We start from the raw sequence: 19,953 nt of genomic DNA on the forward strand, positions 1-19,953 counted from the left end.
TAATGAGCCATCACTCTCAAGCAAGCCAGCTATGGCACTGCACAACACAGCACAGCACGAGCAAGCTTCCTAGCTTTTTCAGGAGGGATGCAGAAGTGGTATTGGCATGTCCTAATTATCTCAGTGTCTCATTGTCTGGAGCTCAGTCACTACTGTGTTGAAAGTGTTTGAACTTTCAAGTGTTCGCTGATCGAACTATCTGCCAGCTTGAGAGCTCAAAGCACTTGTCAAACACAAGTGCTTGATTCCTGGGAGGAAGGAAAATGGAAGGAAAAGGAAGGCTTCTGGGAGGAAGGAAAATGGTACCCTAAGGTTATGGCTGGGGAAGCTGAGGCACAGTGAAGTGAAGTAAGTTGGTTAAGGTCCCAGAGGGATCTGGGAACAGAGTTCAAGTTGCCCTATTACTGGTCACAGCTCTGAGTACAAGATGATGATTCCTCCCAGAAGGATCTCTCTCATTGTTGTTCCTTGGGAGACAGAAAATATGAAATTCAAGGGATTCTTAAGAGCAAGGAAATGTCGTGAGCAACATGAAGGGAGAACCTGCTCACCCCAGTACCCATGGCACTATATCAGCAGCGCCTTTGCTTGGTTAGTGCAAGAAGTCAACACAGGAAGCACAGTTTGTCATGAAGGTTTATTTAAAAAGGCCAAGATGTTTGGGAGTCACTGCTGCATATTCTGGTTACTACTCCCTTTCCCTCACATGCTATGCACCAAGCTGTGCACATGCAGACATTTATGATCCAGAAAAGCATTTTATCTTAGTGTTTCATACAGACATCATATTCCCCTTAGTGCACTCTACAATACACAGGAACATCAGGACACACACAACGCTGAGCTGTTCTGTGTCTAAAACTTTTATAGAAAAGACAAACAAAACCCAAATTGCTGACATGAGAAGCAATGTGCAAAAATAGACTCTGACTAGCAGCTCCCAATCATGCACGTGTGTGCTTAAAAACTGGGCTCTGCTTATGCCTTGGTGTCCCAGATTAGGAATATGCTTGAAAGCTGTACTTAAAATACACTCTCGCATGCTAACCCCCTTCACATTAATGGCAGAGATTTGAGTGGCCAACTCACAGTAGAGCAAGGTTAGCATTTTAACCTGTTGTTTCCAGGGAGCATTAATAAAGGCGCTACATTTGCTGTAAGTCTACTGAGTACCCTCTGTTTGCATATGTAGATTGAAATGCTTAAAGCTGGACTGTGGCCAGCTTGCATTTACATGTGCATGAAGAAGGAGGCCAAAAGGAGACTTCTTCTCACCCTGCCTGAGCTTTGCTGTACCTGCAGTCCTTGTGCTTGTTCTGAAGGCAAGGACGGCCTGGGGGATTTGGGGTTAACCCTCCAAAATGGATGGAGAGTAACAGAAAGGAGGCTTTGCTATGACCCCACCCCAGCTAGCTGGCCACAGAGAGAGGAACTGTGTGCTGGTGTGTTCCCTGTGTACAATGAAAGATCCAGGAGGCACAGTGCTCTCCAGATCCCTGCAAAGGAGTATGTGACCCAGTGCCCTGCTCCAGCATAGGCCTGATAATGCTATCAGGCTCTTAATAGGTAAAGCTCACAAATGCTGGAGCAGTCCTATCCTTAGGAGATGAGTACCTCTGCAGGGTATGGAAGATGAAGGGAAGGCAAGACCACCAGGGCTATCCCCAAGCAGGTTCCCATGGTCGGCCAACCAAGAGGAATGTTCCAGGCTTGCTGAAATGAATGTAGCTGCCTCATGATACAACTGTTTGCATGATTCTGATCAAAGATATACAGGATGACATGCTTCCATACACCAAAAAGCAGCTGGACAAATCCACCCCTTATACAAGAGCTGCATGCGAACACGTACACTGTGAATGGAGGTTAAGTCTACAAATGCATTGTATTTGGTGCTCTTGAACACAGAAAACACCATTCAAAAATGGAACCAATATAAATCATTAAAGTGTTAAAAAACCCAGAAAAACTGAGCATTTCCCTCTCTTGGCTCGAGCCACAGCTGAAGAAGGGAATGTGGGCAAGGACTGGAACTGATTTATCTTTGGGGTGAAGTGTGTTGGTATCAGAAATCCTTTGGGGACGGGGATTCTTGAATCAAAGTTTTTTGCTCACATGAGGCGTAATGCTGCAATCCTATAATCATGTGCTTAGTCCTGATGCATGCAGTATTGTCACTTGCCTGCCCTATGCAAAAGTCTTTAAAGCCAGACTGGGTCCATGTTGCAGGTCTCATTATGTCCAACAGATTGTTAATCTTCCCTTCTCACAGTACATCCTGCATGGAGGTGAGGGAAAAACTCACTGGCCAGGCTGCCCCTTTCCAGTCCTCTCCTTGAGAAAAAGGTTTCTAACGGGGCAGCAAAGGAGAAAGTAGGTCTAGGACCCCCTGGGACCCTGAAGCTTCCCCACTATCTCTATGGATTCTGCATGTATGGGTCCTGATTCAGCAAAGCATGTAGGCATGTGCTTAACTTCTTAATTATTTGCCTAATTTAAAGTCATCGGGATTTAAGTACATGCTTCAGTGCCTGATTTGGTCAGGAGCATTGTCCCGAGATCTGTGCTTCCCTCTGTGTATCTCTTGGGACCAGAGCGGCCATTTCCCACCTCTGTTCCAAAAAGTACAGAAAGCCAGAGGGAGAGTTTATGGTGCTTGAAGCAGCTCCCAGGTGAAATCCCGCTCAGGAATCTGCCAGGCTCAGAAAGGAAAATGCCACACACACTGACTGACCTCTTGTGTAGCCAGGTCACACAATCCCCACCTTGATGATCCCACACACTGTCTTCTGCAGGCTTTGAGATGCCTGAGCATATTAGGTGCCACTGATCTTCTCTTCCATATTCCCTGTAGCCAGCACACTTCCACCAACATACACTCAGGCGAACACCCACACCATAAGGAGAGGACCTTTGGAAGAGAGGCTAATGTTTCAAGGATGTCACATGCTTTGGTCGCAAGTAAAGACCTGTAGGTTTCGGATGGTACTGGGATAGCTAAGCCAGCTAAAAACAGCCACCTTTAACTCTTGTATTGGACATAAATATGATCAACGTTAACCCCTGGCTGCCTGACAAGCACAAAAGTTGGCAATGCCAAAATATGTACATATGGCTGGAAATTAAGGTGTAATACTATAAAACTGAATGCAAATAAAACGAAGTTACCTCATCAACTGAATGTTTAACACAGTCTTTTGACAACATTCCTTTGACATGTTCAAACGCTGTTAAGCACTGGGTTTAATTTAGACCACACACACAGTCTCCACTTCTTCGGGAAAATGTACAGAATCCTGGGTTGAGGCCCCATTTTGACAAAGAATTTAAGCATTTGCTTATCTCTGTCCTTATTCAGCAAAGCAGGTACACATGTGCCCAAGTCCCACATACGAGCTTTGTTGTACAGGGAAAGACTGTTGAATTAGAGCCTAGGAATGTAAACTAGGTGAGTGGTATGTATTACTCTCCTGATTTTTATCCATCTGCCGGCAGAACTGCCTTGGATTAAATAGCTTAATCAGGCTTCATCTACAAGGTCCTGAGAACAGTTCTGTCATTTGTACTAACAGAAGAACAAGAATACCAAAAATAAAAATGTTAAGAGTGCAGTTCAAAGCAAAGCAAATACTGCTCAATATACTGCTTTACATTACAGAGCTCTATAACTGAAAAACTTATAGTCTGTTAAAAAAAAACACAAAATAACTCAGTGAACTAGAAAAATAACTGACATTATGAAGGTATTCTAGGTTTGGCAACACTAAGATTTTTACTTTATGTCATGGAATAAGAATACAAATATCAGTGTAAAATTTCTGACATGATCAACCTAACTTAAATGCATGTAAACAAGTAGGCTCTGATACTTATAAAACCTTGACCTGCTCCAGCAATCGGATCCAGGCAGGCAGGGTCCTGCTGTAGGCAGATGGGTTCGTACGAATATGGAGTCCCGGGCCTGGATGTGATTGGAAGAGTGAGTCATAAGGGCACGATCCTCAAGACCTCTCTTGGTATAAGCAGTCCTCACTCACCCAAGCAGCCTATTGATTTTAGTGAGATTATTCACATGAGTAAGGATAATTCACATACTTAAGGCATTGCAGGACTGGGCCCTAGAGCTTCCTTTTATATAGAGAATCCCTTATCAATGTAAAAAAAAGTTTAAAAATTTTTTAAATGTCTAAAGCAAGGTTACTGTGGTTACAGCTGATGTTTAACACATACACTTGATCTCTAGGTTGTCCATATTGGCTTCAGGTATTGCAATAACACATTGTTTTGTTTTGTTTTTCTCCTAAAAATCAAACTATGAAAGTTAAAAACAACCAGACTGCATTTTCAAGGTTAAACGGGGACGGTAACGGAAATGAACAACCCTCATTCTAATATATTTTTCCAGTGTCTTCCCTTCTGACCAGTGGACAGTCTGAGATTTGCCATAGTGTTGGCTGCCTTCAGTAGCTCCGGTATCCTCCAAGGCTTGGCTACTGCCGGTCTCCTTCCACTCGCTTTTTACGAACTGTTTCAGTGAGAGCAAAAAAAAAAAAACTGTTTCAGTTTTAACTTATGAAAAACCCAAACACACTTCTCAACAGGACTAATAAATGCTTGTTACCGAATCAGTCAGTGAAGGTGTTCAGGCTTCTAAGCAGTGGAGAATCCACCACTGTTCAAACAGCGACATTTTCGATTGTCTGTATGGCCTATGCTGCCTCCTTTAAAAGTCTTGTTTTGTTCTAGTTAAACTGATATGGGTACTCTAGCCTGCCTGGGACTGCTGCCTCTGGAACCATTTAAATGAGATGGGATGGCCAAAACTCATGATCTGTTCTCATTTCTTTTATGAAGCTACAAAGTAAGTAAATATAATGCTGTTCTATATGACAGCTGTATCCACAAATGTGTTATTTTATCATATAATTTCAGTTGTTACTGACTACTGACAACCAGGTAAATATTGAATTGGGCCCTAAAGCAAATATTTTAGTTTCAGTGTAGACTGCACAGCAGTAGACTATGAAACAATAGATTCTACTGTATCTACTCAAATCCAAGGTGAGATTTCCTCCCATTTAGTATGGAGGAATAAAGCTCCTCCTCTTGAATTTGAGTACAAGGCAGTGGAGGGGCAGGCAGCTGCTATGGTTCTGGCTCCAGCCCCTCCCCCTTCCCTTCCCCTGCAGCCTTAGGCTCCTCCCCCCCTCCTCCCCCACCCCTCCTACCACTCATTACCCTTGCTCTGGCAGGCTCCAGCCCCACTCCAATTGCTAGGCATGAAGCATGTGCTTGCTTTGGCCCCAGCCTGGCCTGGTAGCAGTGTGGGATGAGGCAGGAGGGAAGGAGCAGGGGGAAGGAGTGGCACGAGGCCTGAGACTGCAGGGGGAGGGACAGGCAGCAGGGGGACAAGTGTCGGGGGAGGCAAGGGCCAGAGTTAAATTGCCTACCCCCTGCCACTGCTTTCCCCACTGCAGTGGTGGTGTGGGGGGAGAATTTAAGATGACCTTCCAATAATTAGATTCAATACATGGAAAATTTATAACAAATTTATACTTTTTCCATGTATAGAATCTATTATGGGGGTCATCTTACATCTGGGTTGTTTTGGATTTGAGTAAATATGGCATTTAACTCATAGATCCACACTGAAAATGGATTGTCTTAGGAAGGTGTAGTTTCCTGGAGCATTTGCTATTACTGTGCCACGGGTAAGTCTTCTTTGGCTGATGTCATTCTCCCATCAGTTGCTGGCATCACCCATAGTGCTCAGTAATAGAGTCTAACAGATTGAGGTCAGGTCTAACCACCAGTCAGTGGTGCTGGTCCTTCTTCTTTGTCCCCACATTTTCTATTCCATCTTACTTTCACTGCAATAAGCCAGTAATGACAAAGTCTTGCCCTGCATCATCAGCTGTAATATGCAGAGAGGCTTCTTGGAAAGCACACTGCACTATCCCAAAATGTACTTTGGACAGAGCATAGCCTAGTTCAGTTTTTTCTCAGATCTTACTGATATGAACCCAAACTGCTCAGAGACTGTCTGAGTATAAATGGAGTCACAACTAAGAAAAGACCTCTGGATCAGGCACTATGGGCACTTGTACACATGATGGTTGACTGCATCCCCTGTAGGATTAAGGAGGAATTAAAGCAGTGAAGGTTCTCTTGTAGAGCTCAGTACTAATGCCCTACTCTGTACTCAGTACTCAGCATAACAAACATAAAGGTCCAAAGCCTGTCATCCTTGCTAAGGCAAAAGGTGAGATTGTCATGGCCCTTACTTGGCCACATATGAGTACAGTCTCCCTGGTACCTGATGTGACCTGCTCAGGCTGTGAATCTTGCTGTGATGGAGCAGCTAAGGGTTTCTCTCCTGGCACTTCCTGCTATGAGTAAGTAGAGGGCAGGTGAAGGAGCCCCGTCTCTCTTCTACTTGCTAGTTGGAGTAGCTGCCAAGACAACTAAGATAAGCGCAGGTGTTCCTTGTGAGAGGCTGAACTAAGTTACTCTCCCCAGTACGAGACGAGGAAGAGTGACTCTGAATCACTGTTAGTTAGAGCTCTGCTCTAGTCCCCTTCACTTAGAGCTAGATGTGCTAGTCAGGCTAATAATAGTTCTGCCTAAGAGAAGCAGGGCTTTCCCCTCTCTCCTCAAAAACTGCTAGGGGAAGAAGGCACCACCTTACCTAGATCATTGTTCTTAGTGATAGCTGCTGCTACCCGGGTTCTTGGGCCTTGCTTTGTGAACTGATATCCAAATTTGAGAATCTTGGAGTTTTCCTCAAGCATCTTGGCAATCTCCATCTCTACAGCTGTACCCAGCTGCTGCCTCTGAGGGGGGAAATGAGTGAAAATGGAAAAGAAACACAAGAGAAAGAAGTGGTTACATTCCTGTATTTTAGAGCAAACTGAAGCAAGAAGCCCGTCTCTGGAGTATCTGTGGCTTTACTTTTGCCCTTAGTGATGCTAAGCATTTTTTCTATTACCTGGCTGAATGTGCAGGAATGAGGTACCTCAGGCCAGATCTGAGAGATGCTGCCTTGTCTCTGACAGATCTCAAAATGAAAATGCTCTAGAACACATGGAACCTACCTAGAAGCAGCCTTCTTACCTGGTTGTCAATTTTGATCTCTGTCAGGGATTCATTCTCTTTTAGAGCATCAATCAATGCCAAAATACCAGCCCCAGTGATGAAATTGGATTCTACATTCAGACTCTTCAGTGTCTTGTTCACTTTCAACATATCTGCAAAAGCCTAAAAGGTTAAGAGGAGGTAGCATGAGTTCAGAACCCTGAAAGTTGCTGGGAACAACACAGCTGAACTATGGTTAGTACCCACAAAAGCAATGCAAACAGGCCCATGGAGGAAAGGTATATTCCTAGAGCACAATTGTTTATAATACTGTTGTGCGTGGTCATAGGTGAAACCAGAAAAACAAAATCTAGTGCAGACTAGAGAAAATGAACATCTTTTTCAAGCACTGTTTCAACTTACAATAGCAACAGGGTCATTGCTTCGAGTGGCTGCAAGGCTGAATGTCTTCACATGGGTGTTGGTTTCCAAAGCCTTTGCAAAATCTCTCAGCGTTGGAATTGGAATATTCTGCATCAAGAAAAAAATCTACTAATCACCAAAGACAATTACATTGCAGGACATCTGACTTTAATTATTGCTACATGGATTAACATTGACACCCCATACAGCTTCAGAGTCACCACCTTCTCCCCACCCCTCTCTTGTGCTGTACAATGGCTGTGAGGCTGAACTACTGTAATTTGCTTTGCTTGTCACTACTTTTGAAGACTACTCAAAGAGCCTAGGCCCTTTCAATCAGATAGGCCTATATGAGCCAGTATCTGCTCTGCACTGCATTTTCACTTCCAAATATACTTAAATGCAGTGAATTATTCCTAAAGTCTTAAATGGACTGAGACCTAATTAGCTAAGCCACAGCCTCCAATTTTGGGCAGGGGCACCCCCAGATCAGGCACAGTGCATGTCCTGTGCAAAAATTCATCAGGCAGCCGTAGGCTCAGACACATCATGCCCTCCTGCTCCCTGAGCAGCAGCAATGTTTCTGTATTAGAGTGGTGCTGTGGGAAGACTAATGAGCTCTGCCTGTGAACAGCTTCATCTGAATGTGGTTACATTTGTTTGGCTTTGGCTGCTCACACCCCACTGGCTTTGCACCCATAGTCTGCTATTATCCTCTGAGCAGTCTCTTCTATAGTGCACCATTATGATGGTGATGACAGGGGGAAAGCTCTTGCTCTCTGTCTCTAGGATTAAAATCCTGGACTTGTATGATATAGCCTCAATCTTCCTCATAGGCTTCCTCTTGCAATTTGATAAGACTAATTTTTGGCCACTGCAGGATGTAGCATAAAAGGTGTCTGATAAACCTGGCTTTTAGCTGGGACAGCGTGGTTGCTGTCTGTAGGGAGGGCTGACTGCTAGTGGGTGGGAGCACATGGAGAGCAGTAATATCATTTTGTGGTTAGTACAAACATGCAGTGTTAACTTCGGGGAACGGCCTAGGCCTGGATGTGAAATCTCAAACCTGAAGGAATGATTGCTATCAGCTAAGCCCTTGTCACAGAAGTTTACAATGAATCAGTTCAAAACTAGTCATCCTCAGCCTTGGTTTTAAAACTATATGAAATAAGAAAGAGAAAACGCTTTTAATGAGTTGTCGTTTCTCACTACCTCTGATCCCAAAACAACCACAGAAGCAGCTCCACCTAGCTTCAACAGGCTTCTTCATACCGCTTCTGCAGGTCAGAGCAGGGAGTGCTCAGGGTCCCATCTTCCCAGCTCCTCCATTTCCATGTGTGGGCTAACTGAATTAAGCCAATGATTATATGGCTCCCCTGAGGTATCTTACATTACAAGTTACTAAAAGAAAAACCAGGGAGGAGCCATCCCTTGGAGTTTTAATTCAATGCCAGCTGCTCTTTCTGTCCTGCCTATGAATGGTAACTGAAGAAACACATTTAAAGACAAACATAAGCGTCCAAAGGATTTTGCAAATCTTGTCCCAGATCAACCCTCCCAAACAGAAGTGATGAGGTCACAGCATTTATCCAGTTACCTTTATGTTGTTCAGATTAACTTCTACCAGACTAGGGTCATTTGCTTTTATCCTTTGCAAACTTCCTTCCACATTGGTTGGATTAGGTGGCTCCTCAAAAATTGGCTTGACCTTTTCACCTTTGACCACATCTGAAACACAGGAGCTCATTAAACACAGAAATTAGGCCCAGGTCAGACATCTGCAAACTTGCTTTTGAAGACTCTCGCTTATCTTTGTTTGTAGAGTAAGTCACATGTTAATTTTTGTGTGGTCGTGAGTCTCTGTTTTATGATAAAATCACAAGCGTAGCTCAGTACTGGATGGGTTCTGACAAGTCTTTATCTGAGATGTTAATGCTGTCTTTGTTGTGACCAATAAAGAATGGCTTTGCATTCAGTTGACTGACCATACATAGCCATATACAAAAAGGACAATACAGCCTAAGTGCTGAGATGAACTGCTACTTTGATATAGTTCCCAGTTTGTATAAAAATTGTAGAGTTATTATTTCCCTAGCAATTCACTAGCAAGTCACTGCTCTGTTCACCAGGACTAAACAATATAAATGGTATTGTGCCCACACTGACCTTTTCCCACTCTGATTTCTTTCTGCTTGGGCCTAACACGGCATGTTTTCTCTCCAAAGTGCCCCTGCAGGGTCTTATAATGGGTATCAAGTTGCTGAGGCAGCCATGCTCCTCTTGTCTCACTGGCCAAGCTGTTGTGACAGAAGGGGGAGTACACTGGGATATGGAGTGGCTATGGAGCCGCTCTCCTCTTTACATGCCTCTCCAGACCTAGTGGAACTTCAGACATACAGAGCATCTATTTTCACTGTCGTTTTTTAAGCCCAGCCCCTGGCATTATGGGTGGATAGTCCTTGTTTCATCTATCAGTTTGCTTCTTTCTTCAGCCAGAAGCCATGAGCTCCCCTGAGCTGGACCCCATTTAGTCTGTAGATCTTCATGGCTGTTTTGGCCTGCTGTAGGATACCACCAAGGGGAGAGTGTCCCACAGAACCTGCAGACGATACCACTAGGTTAGTCCTGGTAAGAGAGGCTTGTTAGTGTGCTGTCACCATAGTGCTGGTGTGTACCAGTAGCAACAAATACTCAGCTTTATCTGCCAGGTGTCCAGTGCAGCTATTCTGAGCTAACCATGTTTGTCTAGCTCTAAGGGAAGCACTTCAATGCTGAGGTGGCCATCCTGCAGCACAGGTGCCACGAGTGGCACAGTCAACCTCTGCATGTGGCATAAGGCAAGCTGGGGTGGAGAAAGGTAGCACAGTGGCAGATAGGACAGGGAGTGAAAAGCAGAGCATCAGATCAGGCAGAGAGCACAGGACAGGGAACAGAAAGCTGAGCAGCAGATTGAGTAAAAGAAAGCAGCACTCAGGGTGGGTGAGGGGCTGATTTGTGACATGCCTGCCAAAAAGGTTGGTCCCACTGATTTCAGTGCATTGTGCAGTCTGAGTTACTATGGTCCTACAATAAAGTCTGCAAGAGAAGAGAAGATACACTTAGGAATCTATTTGGGAATGGTCTGAGAAAATCCCCTTTCTCCTACAAACAGACTGTGCTGACATCAAAGATTATGATGAGAAGACCTCTTAACATGTACCTTCATTTCTGACATTAGCAGCCCTTCTATAAATCCAATTAGCTCTTGTAAGATTGCAACATCTGCACATTCTAAATAATAAAACTATCAAAGCATGAAAAGCAAGTCCCTCTGCCAGCACCAAGATTTATGAAGTCTTTGAGTATCCATGCTCCAAAGTGATACAGTTTTTAATGTTGGCAGATGTGTACTATAAATGAAAACCAATCATTCCTGGACATGCATAAAATCATGGCTTACAACACAATTAGTATCTCTAATTCCCAGGCACATAGTTATGAAGATGAATTATTAGTGGCTCGGGTAGCCAAGACTACAGACGCGAAATGAGTATGTTACTGACCACAGCATACTTATTTTGTGTTGTAGGAAGTATGTTATTTCAAGGGCTTTGTGTAGAAACTTAAAAGTTTTCATGCATTTTCACTCAGTGCACTGGATAAAAGCCAACATGCTACCTCAATCTCACAGCAGAACTTAAGTGGTAAACAAGCCTTGAGCTGGATTTTGCCCTATATTCCCTCCAAACCTTTTGAAGCCTGTTGACGAGTATCCCTAATTACTCCAATTATTCCAGCCTTCAGTTACTGATGTTCTTGAAAATTGCTGCTAAAATATGCTCATAGTACTCAGCACCTTGGGATTCAGGGAAAAATTCAGCAAATGTTTTTTTCAGCACTCTACTTGGATGGGAGCCAGTAACAGGCCTGTAGTGCAGGACTACATATTAGTGATTCTAACATGCAGACAGCATTGCGATTTCTAATGTAGCCCACCTTCAGCAGTGTGCATCTCCTTGTGCTGCCACTCACTTCCAATGAGTTTTATCTCCTTTCTTTAATCAGGTAGCTGTTTTGCCACAGTAAATATCAGCTTTAGAAACGTGTTCCTTTTTCTTTTTTTTTAACTGAAAAATTACACTTGGCTAGGAGAAGTTGTTGCTTTTGGACAGGGGAACAAAGTGATCTGACAGTGATGTCTCTGGTCATTAAACTTGTGATGGGAGCATAGTTTAGCAGACCCACATAGTTAACATTTTGACCTGATACTACAAAAATAATCTCCAGTCTATGTAGCACAAACCTCTGCATGTTCTGAGAGAGGCCACAGCTTGTGCCAAGTCCTGCCTGGGACATTCCAAGCTGTCTTGGTCCTGCAGAATGCGGGGAGAAATTGTCCAGTTACAACTGTCCCCACCCTCTTCTTGGGCAGTACATTCACTACAGGTGACAAAGGAGACAAAAAGCCCCTGTCCACAACAGCTGCTATAGTTACAGCTTTCCAAGAAGTGAGGCTGTATGAGTTACTACCTTTTCTTGTGCACCCAGGCAAGGGACTATCCACAACCTATTCAAAAGCACCACAGATTGACCCATATCCAATATTCCTAAAATCTGGACTGGAGAAAAGGTTTGTTTTGTTTTGTTTTTTTAATTGGAGTCCAAAGTTCTGGGTCCTCTCCGTGGAAAAACGGTTTATAATATTAGAAGGTTATGTAGAGTGAGCACATAGCTTCCGTGGAGGGGGGTATCATTATAATTCATAGGACTGTTTCAGTCGGTTTCTGGGCACTTGCATATTCTGGGCAATGTGCTTAACCTTACACATTCTGGGTTTCAAATGGCCTAACAAAAAGGCACAAAGTACAGATCAGGGCAATAGGCAGGAAGGCATTACTTTCAACTACCCTCCTCTCAGAGCTCGATGCCACTGGGTGTGAATTCTGCTGGAGACTCTTTATACACAATACTCTTTATACCAAATTGTACTGACCTGGAATTTTCCCAGCCAGGGATACTGCTGAGCTGGTGACCCACACTGTAAGGTTAGCCTTAGTTATGCAAATGTATGCACTCGGGCTAACTTGCAGCATGACCACGTGGTCATTTCTCAATACAGGGCACCACACAGATCCCTCTCTCCTACTTGCCTCCTCAGAGCTCCAGACTCACATGTGCCTGGGTGCGTGGGAACATAGGTGTATGTATAGCTGTGTACCGCTTCAAAGAAAAGCTGAGCTCCCTGTCAGGAATGTTCAAGTTGGATAGCACTGTTGACACTATACATGATGATTCAACGTTTAAATTACATTTATTTGAAGAGTTCTCCCTCATTAGTAGCTGGGTTAATGAAGTGATACTTTGCTGATTAGACTAACAGCCCCAGCCTGTATATGACTTCCTAATGGACACATGCATGCTGTAAGTAAAATATGTTTACTTACTTCTCACGCTTCCTTTTCCATCTTTGCCAGTGGCTCCTTCTTCATCAAACTTGGGGTTATTGACCATGTTGTGCACCCCAAGAACAGCTGCAAGTATGTAAACACCAGCATCAGAATCCAGCATGAATAACAGAAATCAGAGAAAGGTGTTTTTTACAAGTTCCAGTCCCTAAGTAGTTTGCCAGTTAAAGAGTTGTTACATCTTGAGTCATGCTTGCTTATAGGTGAGACATTAATTTTAAATCAAACTTTTAGCATATAGTATTAGAAATCCTACAGGTTTTTTGTGACCAATGCACCAATGGAGGATGCATGTGTGTCTAACCCAGCGGTTCCCAATGCAGTGTCTGCGGGTGACAAGGCACCCCGCAAGGTTTATTCAGGTGCCTGAATGCATTTTCACAATCAGTAAAAAATCATTATTCCAACAAAAAATGCTGTCACTGCTGATTGAACTCAGGCTGTATGCAACGGTCGCCAAAATGAGACTGAGTCAGTCTGACTGACAGAGTGGAGCTTACTACTCCCTCCCCAAACGAAGCTATGCACATGCACATATCCAGGATTCTAAATTTTAAACTGTAATATTCATATTGGCGCCCACTGCTTTTTCTTTTAAATTCGAATGCGCCCTTGGGCACATAAACATTGGGAACCCCTGGTCTAACCCAAATACTCCTAACTCACATATACAGGCATTGCCATCCTGGGGTTTCTCACTGGTGATAAAGAGTTGGGGAAGGAAAAGAAAATCAGTGTAAACATTATAAAGTACATAGCAACAAGTACTTAGAGTGGAACTAATAGACTGACAAAAGAAACCAAGCTTCACTAAAACAGGCTATAAATAAAAATTAGCTTTGTATGGCTGCACTTCCTTGGTAATCTATCAAAGAAAATGCTGATCCTTCTCCTCTAATTAGTTACCTACCTGGACCTGGTGACCCCTTTACTCATGGATGGGCATGTATAAATTGATGTCATGGGAAATATGACCCCACCGAGGATCCTGGCCCATAGGAAAGATCAGGGGCATGAAGCATCCAAACTGAAACCTGAATGAGGCAGTAGGAAGCTTTGGGGAATTAAACACAATGATAATCAAAAGACAATTGGACCTAGGAGAAGTTGAATCCCTATTAACATGTATGCATCAGTGATCATTCCACACATTTGTGAGCCCTGATTTCAACAGTGGCTTAAAAGTGGGAGAATGCGAGGATCAGAAAGGTCTAATCAGCGGGATTCTGAGAATATTCACAATCCTGCCAGGCTGATGCAGAGACTAGGATTTTATTGGAAACATGTTATCTAACCTGCAAGATCATAGAGCTCAGTATCAGAGGCACTGGCCAGGGCTTCTTCAAGTTCTGGGTCCAGGGTCACCTTCTCCTCTGTATGGGTCTCAATGGGCTTTTCTTTAGGAACAAATATTTTTCCTAAGGAGGAAAAAAGAGCTTGAAGTGAGTGCTGGATTATTGGGACAATGCATCCCCATGCTGACAGTACTGGAAGTAGCTGTACATGGTAGTATTGTTTTGTGCCATATACCAAGTGTAGATTTTCCCATTCATTTCTTAGTTATAACTTAATTTTTAGAGTAAAAAACTGAGTGTAAAATTAAATGAAAGCTGCACATTTCCACTCTGTTTTGCAGTAGTTTAGGTACCTGCAAGCAACGTTCCTGAATACTCAGGGGTGTAAGGCTGGGATTTTCTAAAGGGCTCACTGTAGGCCACTGAATTGAATAGTGCAGAGTCAAGCAAACATGGCATGTTTCTGAAATCCCATCTGAATGGGGGTTTGTTTGAACAGCGCTTTCTAAGGAGCCTGGAAGCAATTTGAAAAAATCCCTGTCTGAAATCTACCACATCATGGAAGTCAGTATAAGGTCACACAAGCTCTGAAAACCTATTCTCAAGGATGTTGCAGCTTGCACTGCAGCAGCAGCCTGAGATGTCTTATTGAATCCACCACTGTGCAATATTTATTGCAGGAATTAAACTCCCTTTACAAAAGGATGTTTTCCAAAGCCCAAAGGCTGAACCCAGGGACACAGGTCACAAAACTGCTTTGTGCAGAGGAATGAAGCAAATGTCTTTCATAGAATCAGGGAAAATTGGGGTTGGATGGGGACGTCTGGAGGTCATCTAGTCCAACCTCCTGCTCAAAGCAGGACCATCCCCAAGTAGATAATCCCAGCCAAGGCTTTGTCTAGTTGGGTCTTAAAAACCTCCAAGAATGGAGATTCCACTACCTCTCTGGGTAACCTGTTCCAGTTTTTTACTACCCTGCTTGTGAGTTTTTCCTAATATCTAACCTAAACTTCTCTTGCTGCAACTTGAGACCACTGCTCCTTGTTCTGTCATCTGCCACCACTGAGAACAGTCCAGCTTCATCCTCTTTGCAACTTCCCTTCAGAAAGTCAAAGGCTGCTATTAAATCCCCTCTCGGTCTTGTCTTCTCTTCTCCAGACTAAATAAATCCAGTTTGCCTAACCTCTCCTTAGAAGTTATGTGCCCCAGCCCCCTAACCATTTTTGTTGCCTTCTGCTGGACTCTCCAGTCTTTTCTGTGGTGGGGGCCCCAAAACTGGACGCAGTACTCCAGATATGACTGAATAGAGGAGAAATTTGCTGTTTGGCCATAGGTTACTCACAGAGATACCAGGGGAAGGGAAAGGATTTAATTCCTCCAAAGTCTCTGGTTTGTTAATTCCCAACTTTCCTACAGACATTTTTCTCCTCGTTAGCCATGGCATGATCATCTGTGCAGGGTTGAAACTGTGCTGGATGCTCCCTGGGGAGCAGTAAGCTTCCCTGCCGCAGACCTTTCAGCATCCTGTCCTAGATGCTTTCTGCTCTTCCCCCACTGTCTGCTGCTGTTGTATAGCCATTTGCAGACATTTGTCTTCTCTACCTGCATTTGTCTTCTTCACTATTTCTCAAAGAATGAGGCCATCAATCTTGATGGTAATTCCATGATATGACAGTAGCACAGGAGGAAAAATCTAGGTCACTTCCACTGGGCAATACTGAAAGTTAAACCATCAGTTTTTATGTCATCTTCAGTATTTTATATGCAGTTTGGAAATGAAAATTATCAGTGAGCAATGGAGTCACCATATTTGCTGATCTGATAAATCAGCAATTTCACCTTTGTAACCATCTGTACTGCTCTGAGACTTATCTCTTATACTTGTTTAGCAAAAATATAGCTGAGCTGTCTCCCTATCCACACCCTTGTATCTTACTCCATAAACAACTACATTTCAATTAGGCTTTAGATAATCCCATGGTACTGAGACCAGAAGGACCTTTGGATGCAAGTGAATTTGGCCCACTGTCAGTGGTGGATTAAAAAGTATTGGGGCCCTGGGCAAACCAAAAATTGGAGGCCCCCCACACCACATTATAAACATGATACATTCAATGTATCATGCCACTCCTCCCCTGCAGCCAGGCACCAGGTCCCAGAAGCTTGACTCCAGCAGGGGAAGCGGCCCCTTCTCCTCCTGGTGCTGCTGCTGCCAAGGGCAGGGCGGGCCTCTGTGCCCCACAGTGGAGGCTGAATGGACCTGACTAGGCTGGGGATGGGGTGGCAAATGCCCACCTCTCCTCCCTGCTTCATGCCCCCCAGCCCCTCCCACCATGCCTGGAGCGGAATCGAGCGGCACAAAGGCGGATGCGGGCAGCCTGCTGTGGGCTTGGGGCTCTCCATTCTGCTGCCTTTGCCTTGAGGGACCCACGCTGCCTGCACATCCCCTGCCCACCCGGCAGCAGGGGTTAGAACTCACCACCCCCACTGCTGCCGGGTGGGCAGGGGGCATGCAGCCGGCATGGGGCTCCTGAGGGAAAGGCAGCAGTGCAGAGAACCCCGAGGCCACAATGAGCAGCCTGCATCCACCCTGCACACAAATCTAGGAGGGCACAAGCCCCGCAATACCTCCCCTGGGGGGTATGTAGAGTGGCAGGGAGCTGCCTCCCCTCCCCCTCCAGCACCCCCGGCATCCACATCTCCATCCCACTCCCCACCCTGGCCCCAGATCCCATACCCCTGCTCTGGCTGGGCAGCACCCCCAGCTCCTGCCCCATTCCCTCCCTTACCACGGGAGCCTCAATCTGTCCCCCCCACACCCTTTCTCCTCCATACACTTATCTGCAGGAAGCTGCTCTTCACACTGCCCAGCTGTTTTCCTGGTCACATGCATGCATGCAACCATGCACGTGCATGTGGCACTCCCTGCATCTCACTCCTGGCAGCCCCAAGCAGGACTCCTTGCAGGCTAGAATGCTACCTACCTAGACAGGGAAACCTACTGCTTTCCGAGGGAACCCAGGCACCGAGGGGGCTCCTGATTGGCAGGCGTCCCTGGGCCCTGGCCTCACGGGCCCATGTGCTAATCTGCCTCTGCTCACTGTCAGTCCTAGTCTTATTCTTTATGCACCTGTAGATGGAAGGTTTGGAATGTACCCTGGGCCTTTCCAACACTGCTCCAAACCAGCTATCTTCTGCTTTGTGTCACTGGTGCCATTTTGTCAACTTACTATCGTTGGCATTGCTCCTTTGAACTCCAGCTCCTATGCCTCTTGCTTCACAATACCCACATGCTTCTGTGACTTAAATCATTTTCCTTTACTGTCCTGGGAATTGTTTTATGCAGATGATACCCAGATTCATTGATCTCTTTCCACAGCCTGGCTGCAGTGGTCTCCATGCTGTCAGCTTCCATGAATGAGATTATGAACAGACTCAAGAATTTTTTTAAATGGAAATTGAAGACAATCTGTCAAGGTTGGCCAGCCCTCAATTTGACTTTCACATCTGGCCCACCAGTGTTTTCATTGTCATCCTACTACCAAAAATTTCTATCCTACAGTATAACTTGCTTAAAATGTCAGGTGACAAGTGACTCATAAAATAATACTACTTTTATATTTCTACAGATTCTAGCCACTGCTCTCGGAATCCTTGAAATACATCAGTGCATCTTATCCTCAGCATAACTACCTCTGAGGTAGGAAAAAAATCATCCTTGCTTTACAGAGATGTGAACCAGACATAGCTACCCCAGCAATATCAAAGATAGCAAATGTATCATGTGCAATAGATGAAAGTCTGGTTACAGCCAAAAAAAAAGTGACTATGTTCCACAGAAAGTCAGGCTATTCACAGTTCAGAACAGTGCAGATGCTACAGTAAAGGAAAAGCAAATGCTCTTGATCATGTGCATATATTTCATATGCCACAGCTACTCAGACTTACATACCTGATAACAGTTACAAGATACTATCAGTCATGAGTCACCTGGTTACCAAGTGACCCGAGGATGACGCACAGGGAGGCAATCCACATATTCAATGGCAGGTTGATCAGAATGAGTAAACTGTCACAGAGTAGACCACTAGATGTATTGTTCATTACAGAAACCTGAAAATTACTCAGATTTACACTGGCACAGGCAGATTATGGGTCCTTTGCAGAGACCTATCCTGTCTTCCTCCATGACTGATACTAGTAAGCCACTGACATTGGACTATCCAGTGTGAACTTAAGGCATGTCAACTTTGTAGGGCAGCACTCTGAACTTCAGAGATGAAACCCCAAACAAGAGCCAGAGGACTGAAAATACATATGCTGTATGCTTTTCTGCCTGCTGGCCCCAAATCTCTCATTGGAGGGACTAAAGACCCCCAAAATAGCTCCCTACTTCATAACAAACTTGCTCATTCCACTCAACCCATTTGGAGAAGCATCTAGGAGGCAGCATTGCCACACCTGTGTTCAACAATAAGGATCTATAGGTGAGAGCACAGCTGCTGTTTCGGAGTACCATGCTGATAAAACTGCTGGCTAAATAATCTTTTGAATGGTTCCTGCATGCTCAGCTGTCCCATAAACTAAACAGTGTGTGTTTAATTTTTGTGCCTCTCTCTGCACTTCCAAACCGTGTCTCTCCCCAGATAAGTAAAGAAGGTCAGATAGCCTGGTATCCTAAGAAATACATGCTGATGAAAAGAGGTATTGGGTAAGATACAAATTGGAGTGTGGGATCATATGTTTTTCATGCAATTTATGTGTATGGATCTTTAAAATACTTTCTGACCAGCATATGTAATTCTTGGATGGCAGCCCAACTCTTTTTAGATGTGTATGTGACCCTCAATGATAGTTTCCTTTAAAGCATTCTTGGCAAACTTTTGTTAAAAAAAATTCTATTATTGGTTATATGAAATGTTTAAAGGCACAGAAATATATGCCAGACAGAAAAAAATATCTTTAATATATATGAGTTTAGCTTGGCTGCCAGCTGCTGTAAAAAAATGGAATCTTTTGTCTGATTCAGCTAGCCTAAGGATTATTTTTTTTTGCATAAACAGACAGTGAATAGATTGTACAGCATAATACATACAGCCTACATTACCAGATCATATGCTTATATCACAATATTGGAAATTCAGCTTGTTCAAAGTATGTATCCTTGCTGACAGACAACTGTAAAGCAGCTTCACTTAGTCTCCTACAGAGCACAGTCATGGAATTTAACTGCAAAAAAGCTGATTCTGATTTGCTTTTTCCAAGCCTTTAGTGCAAATGTCCAGTTAAACTGAATGCTTGAACCTATGATGCAGTATTTATAAAGATGCACACACTTTGAAACACAGTTTGCTTAAGAAAACTGGTCCAGTGGTATTATTTTAAAGCAAGAGTTGCAGCAGAGCAGTTGATCAAAAATCACAATAATATTATTTTTGAGTACTCATGAAGGGACCATGTTTTATTTCTCCTACTCTGTTGTATTGGGCTCTTTGTTAAAGTATTCTGTCTGATATGCTGCATCTGCTGTATCTGTCTCCCAGATAAATTAACTTTCCTTTCTGTTCATTAACAGTGATACCAACCCATATTTTTAATGATGAAAAACCTGGCATGAAGAAGTAACATACATGTTTTATTCAAGCCAAATCTATGCTAATAATAATAGATTGGTTTACAAAGTTTGATCTGTTTGTGTACAAAGACAATATATAGTG

General features: G+C 43.9%; 1 protein-coding gene across 1 annotated transcript in view; it reads right to left on the reverse strand.

The window, feature by feature from the left end:
* Positions 1-630: 630 nt before the first annotated feature.
* The window catches only part of LOC102379893 (tropomodulin-2), a 34,915-nt gene continuing 15,592 nt past the window's right edge, over positions 631-19,953 (reverse strand). Inside the window, exons 3-9 of the mRNA XM_006017939.3 lie at positions 14,237-14,359; positions 12,921-13,007; positions 9,095-9,225; positions 7,498-7,605; positions 7,114-7,257; positions 6,689-6,833; positions 631-4,525 (exon numbers count right to left, since the gene is read on the reverse strand). Coding sequence (XP_006018001.1) covers positions 4,491-4,525; positions 6,689-6,833; positions 7,114-7,257; positions 7,498-7,605; positions 9,095-9,225; positions 12,921-13,007; positions 14,237-14,359 — 773 coding nt within the window. The 3' untranslated portion in view covers positions 631-4,490. The remainder of the gene's footprint in view (positions 4,526-6,688; positions 6,834-7,113; positions 7,258-7,497; positions 7,606-9,094; positions 9,226-12,920; positions 13,008-14,236; positions 14,360-19,953) is intronic.

This window comes from Alligator sinensis, unplaced genomic scaffold, assembly GCF_000455745.1.
Source record: "Alligator sinensis unplaced genomic scaffold, ASM45574v1 scaffold250_1, whole genome shotgun sequence".
NCBI classification, from domain to species: Eukaryota; Metazoa; Chordata; order Crocodylia; family Alligatoridae; genus Alligator; species Alligator sinensis.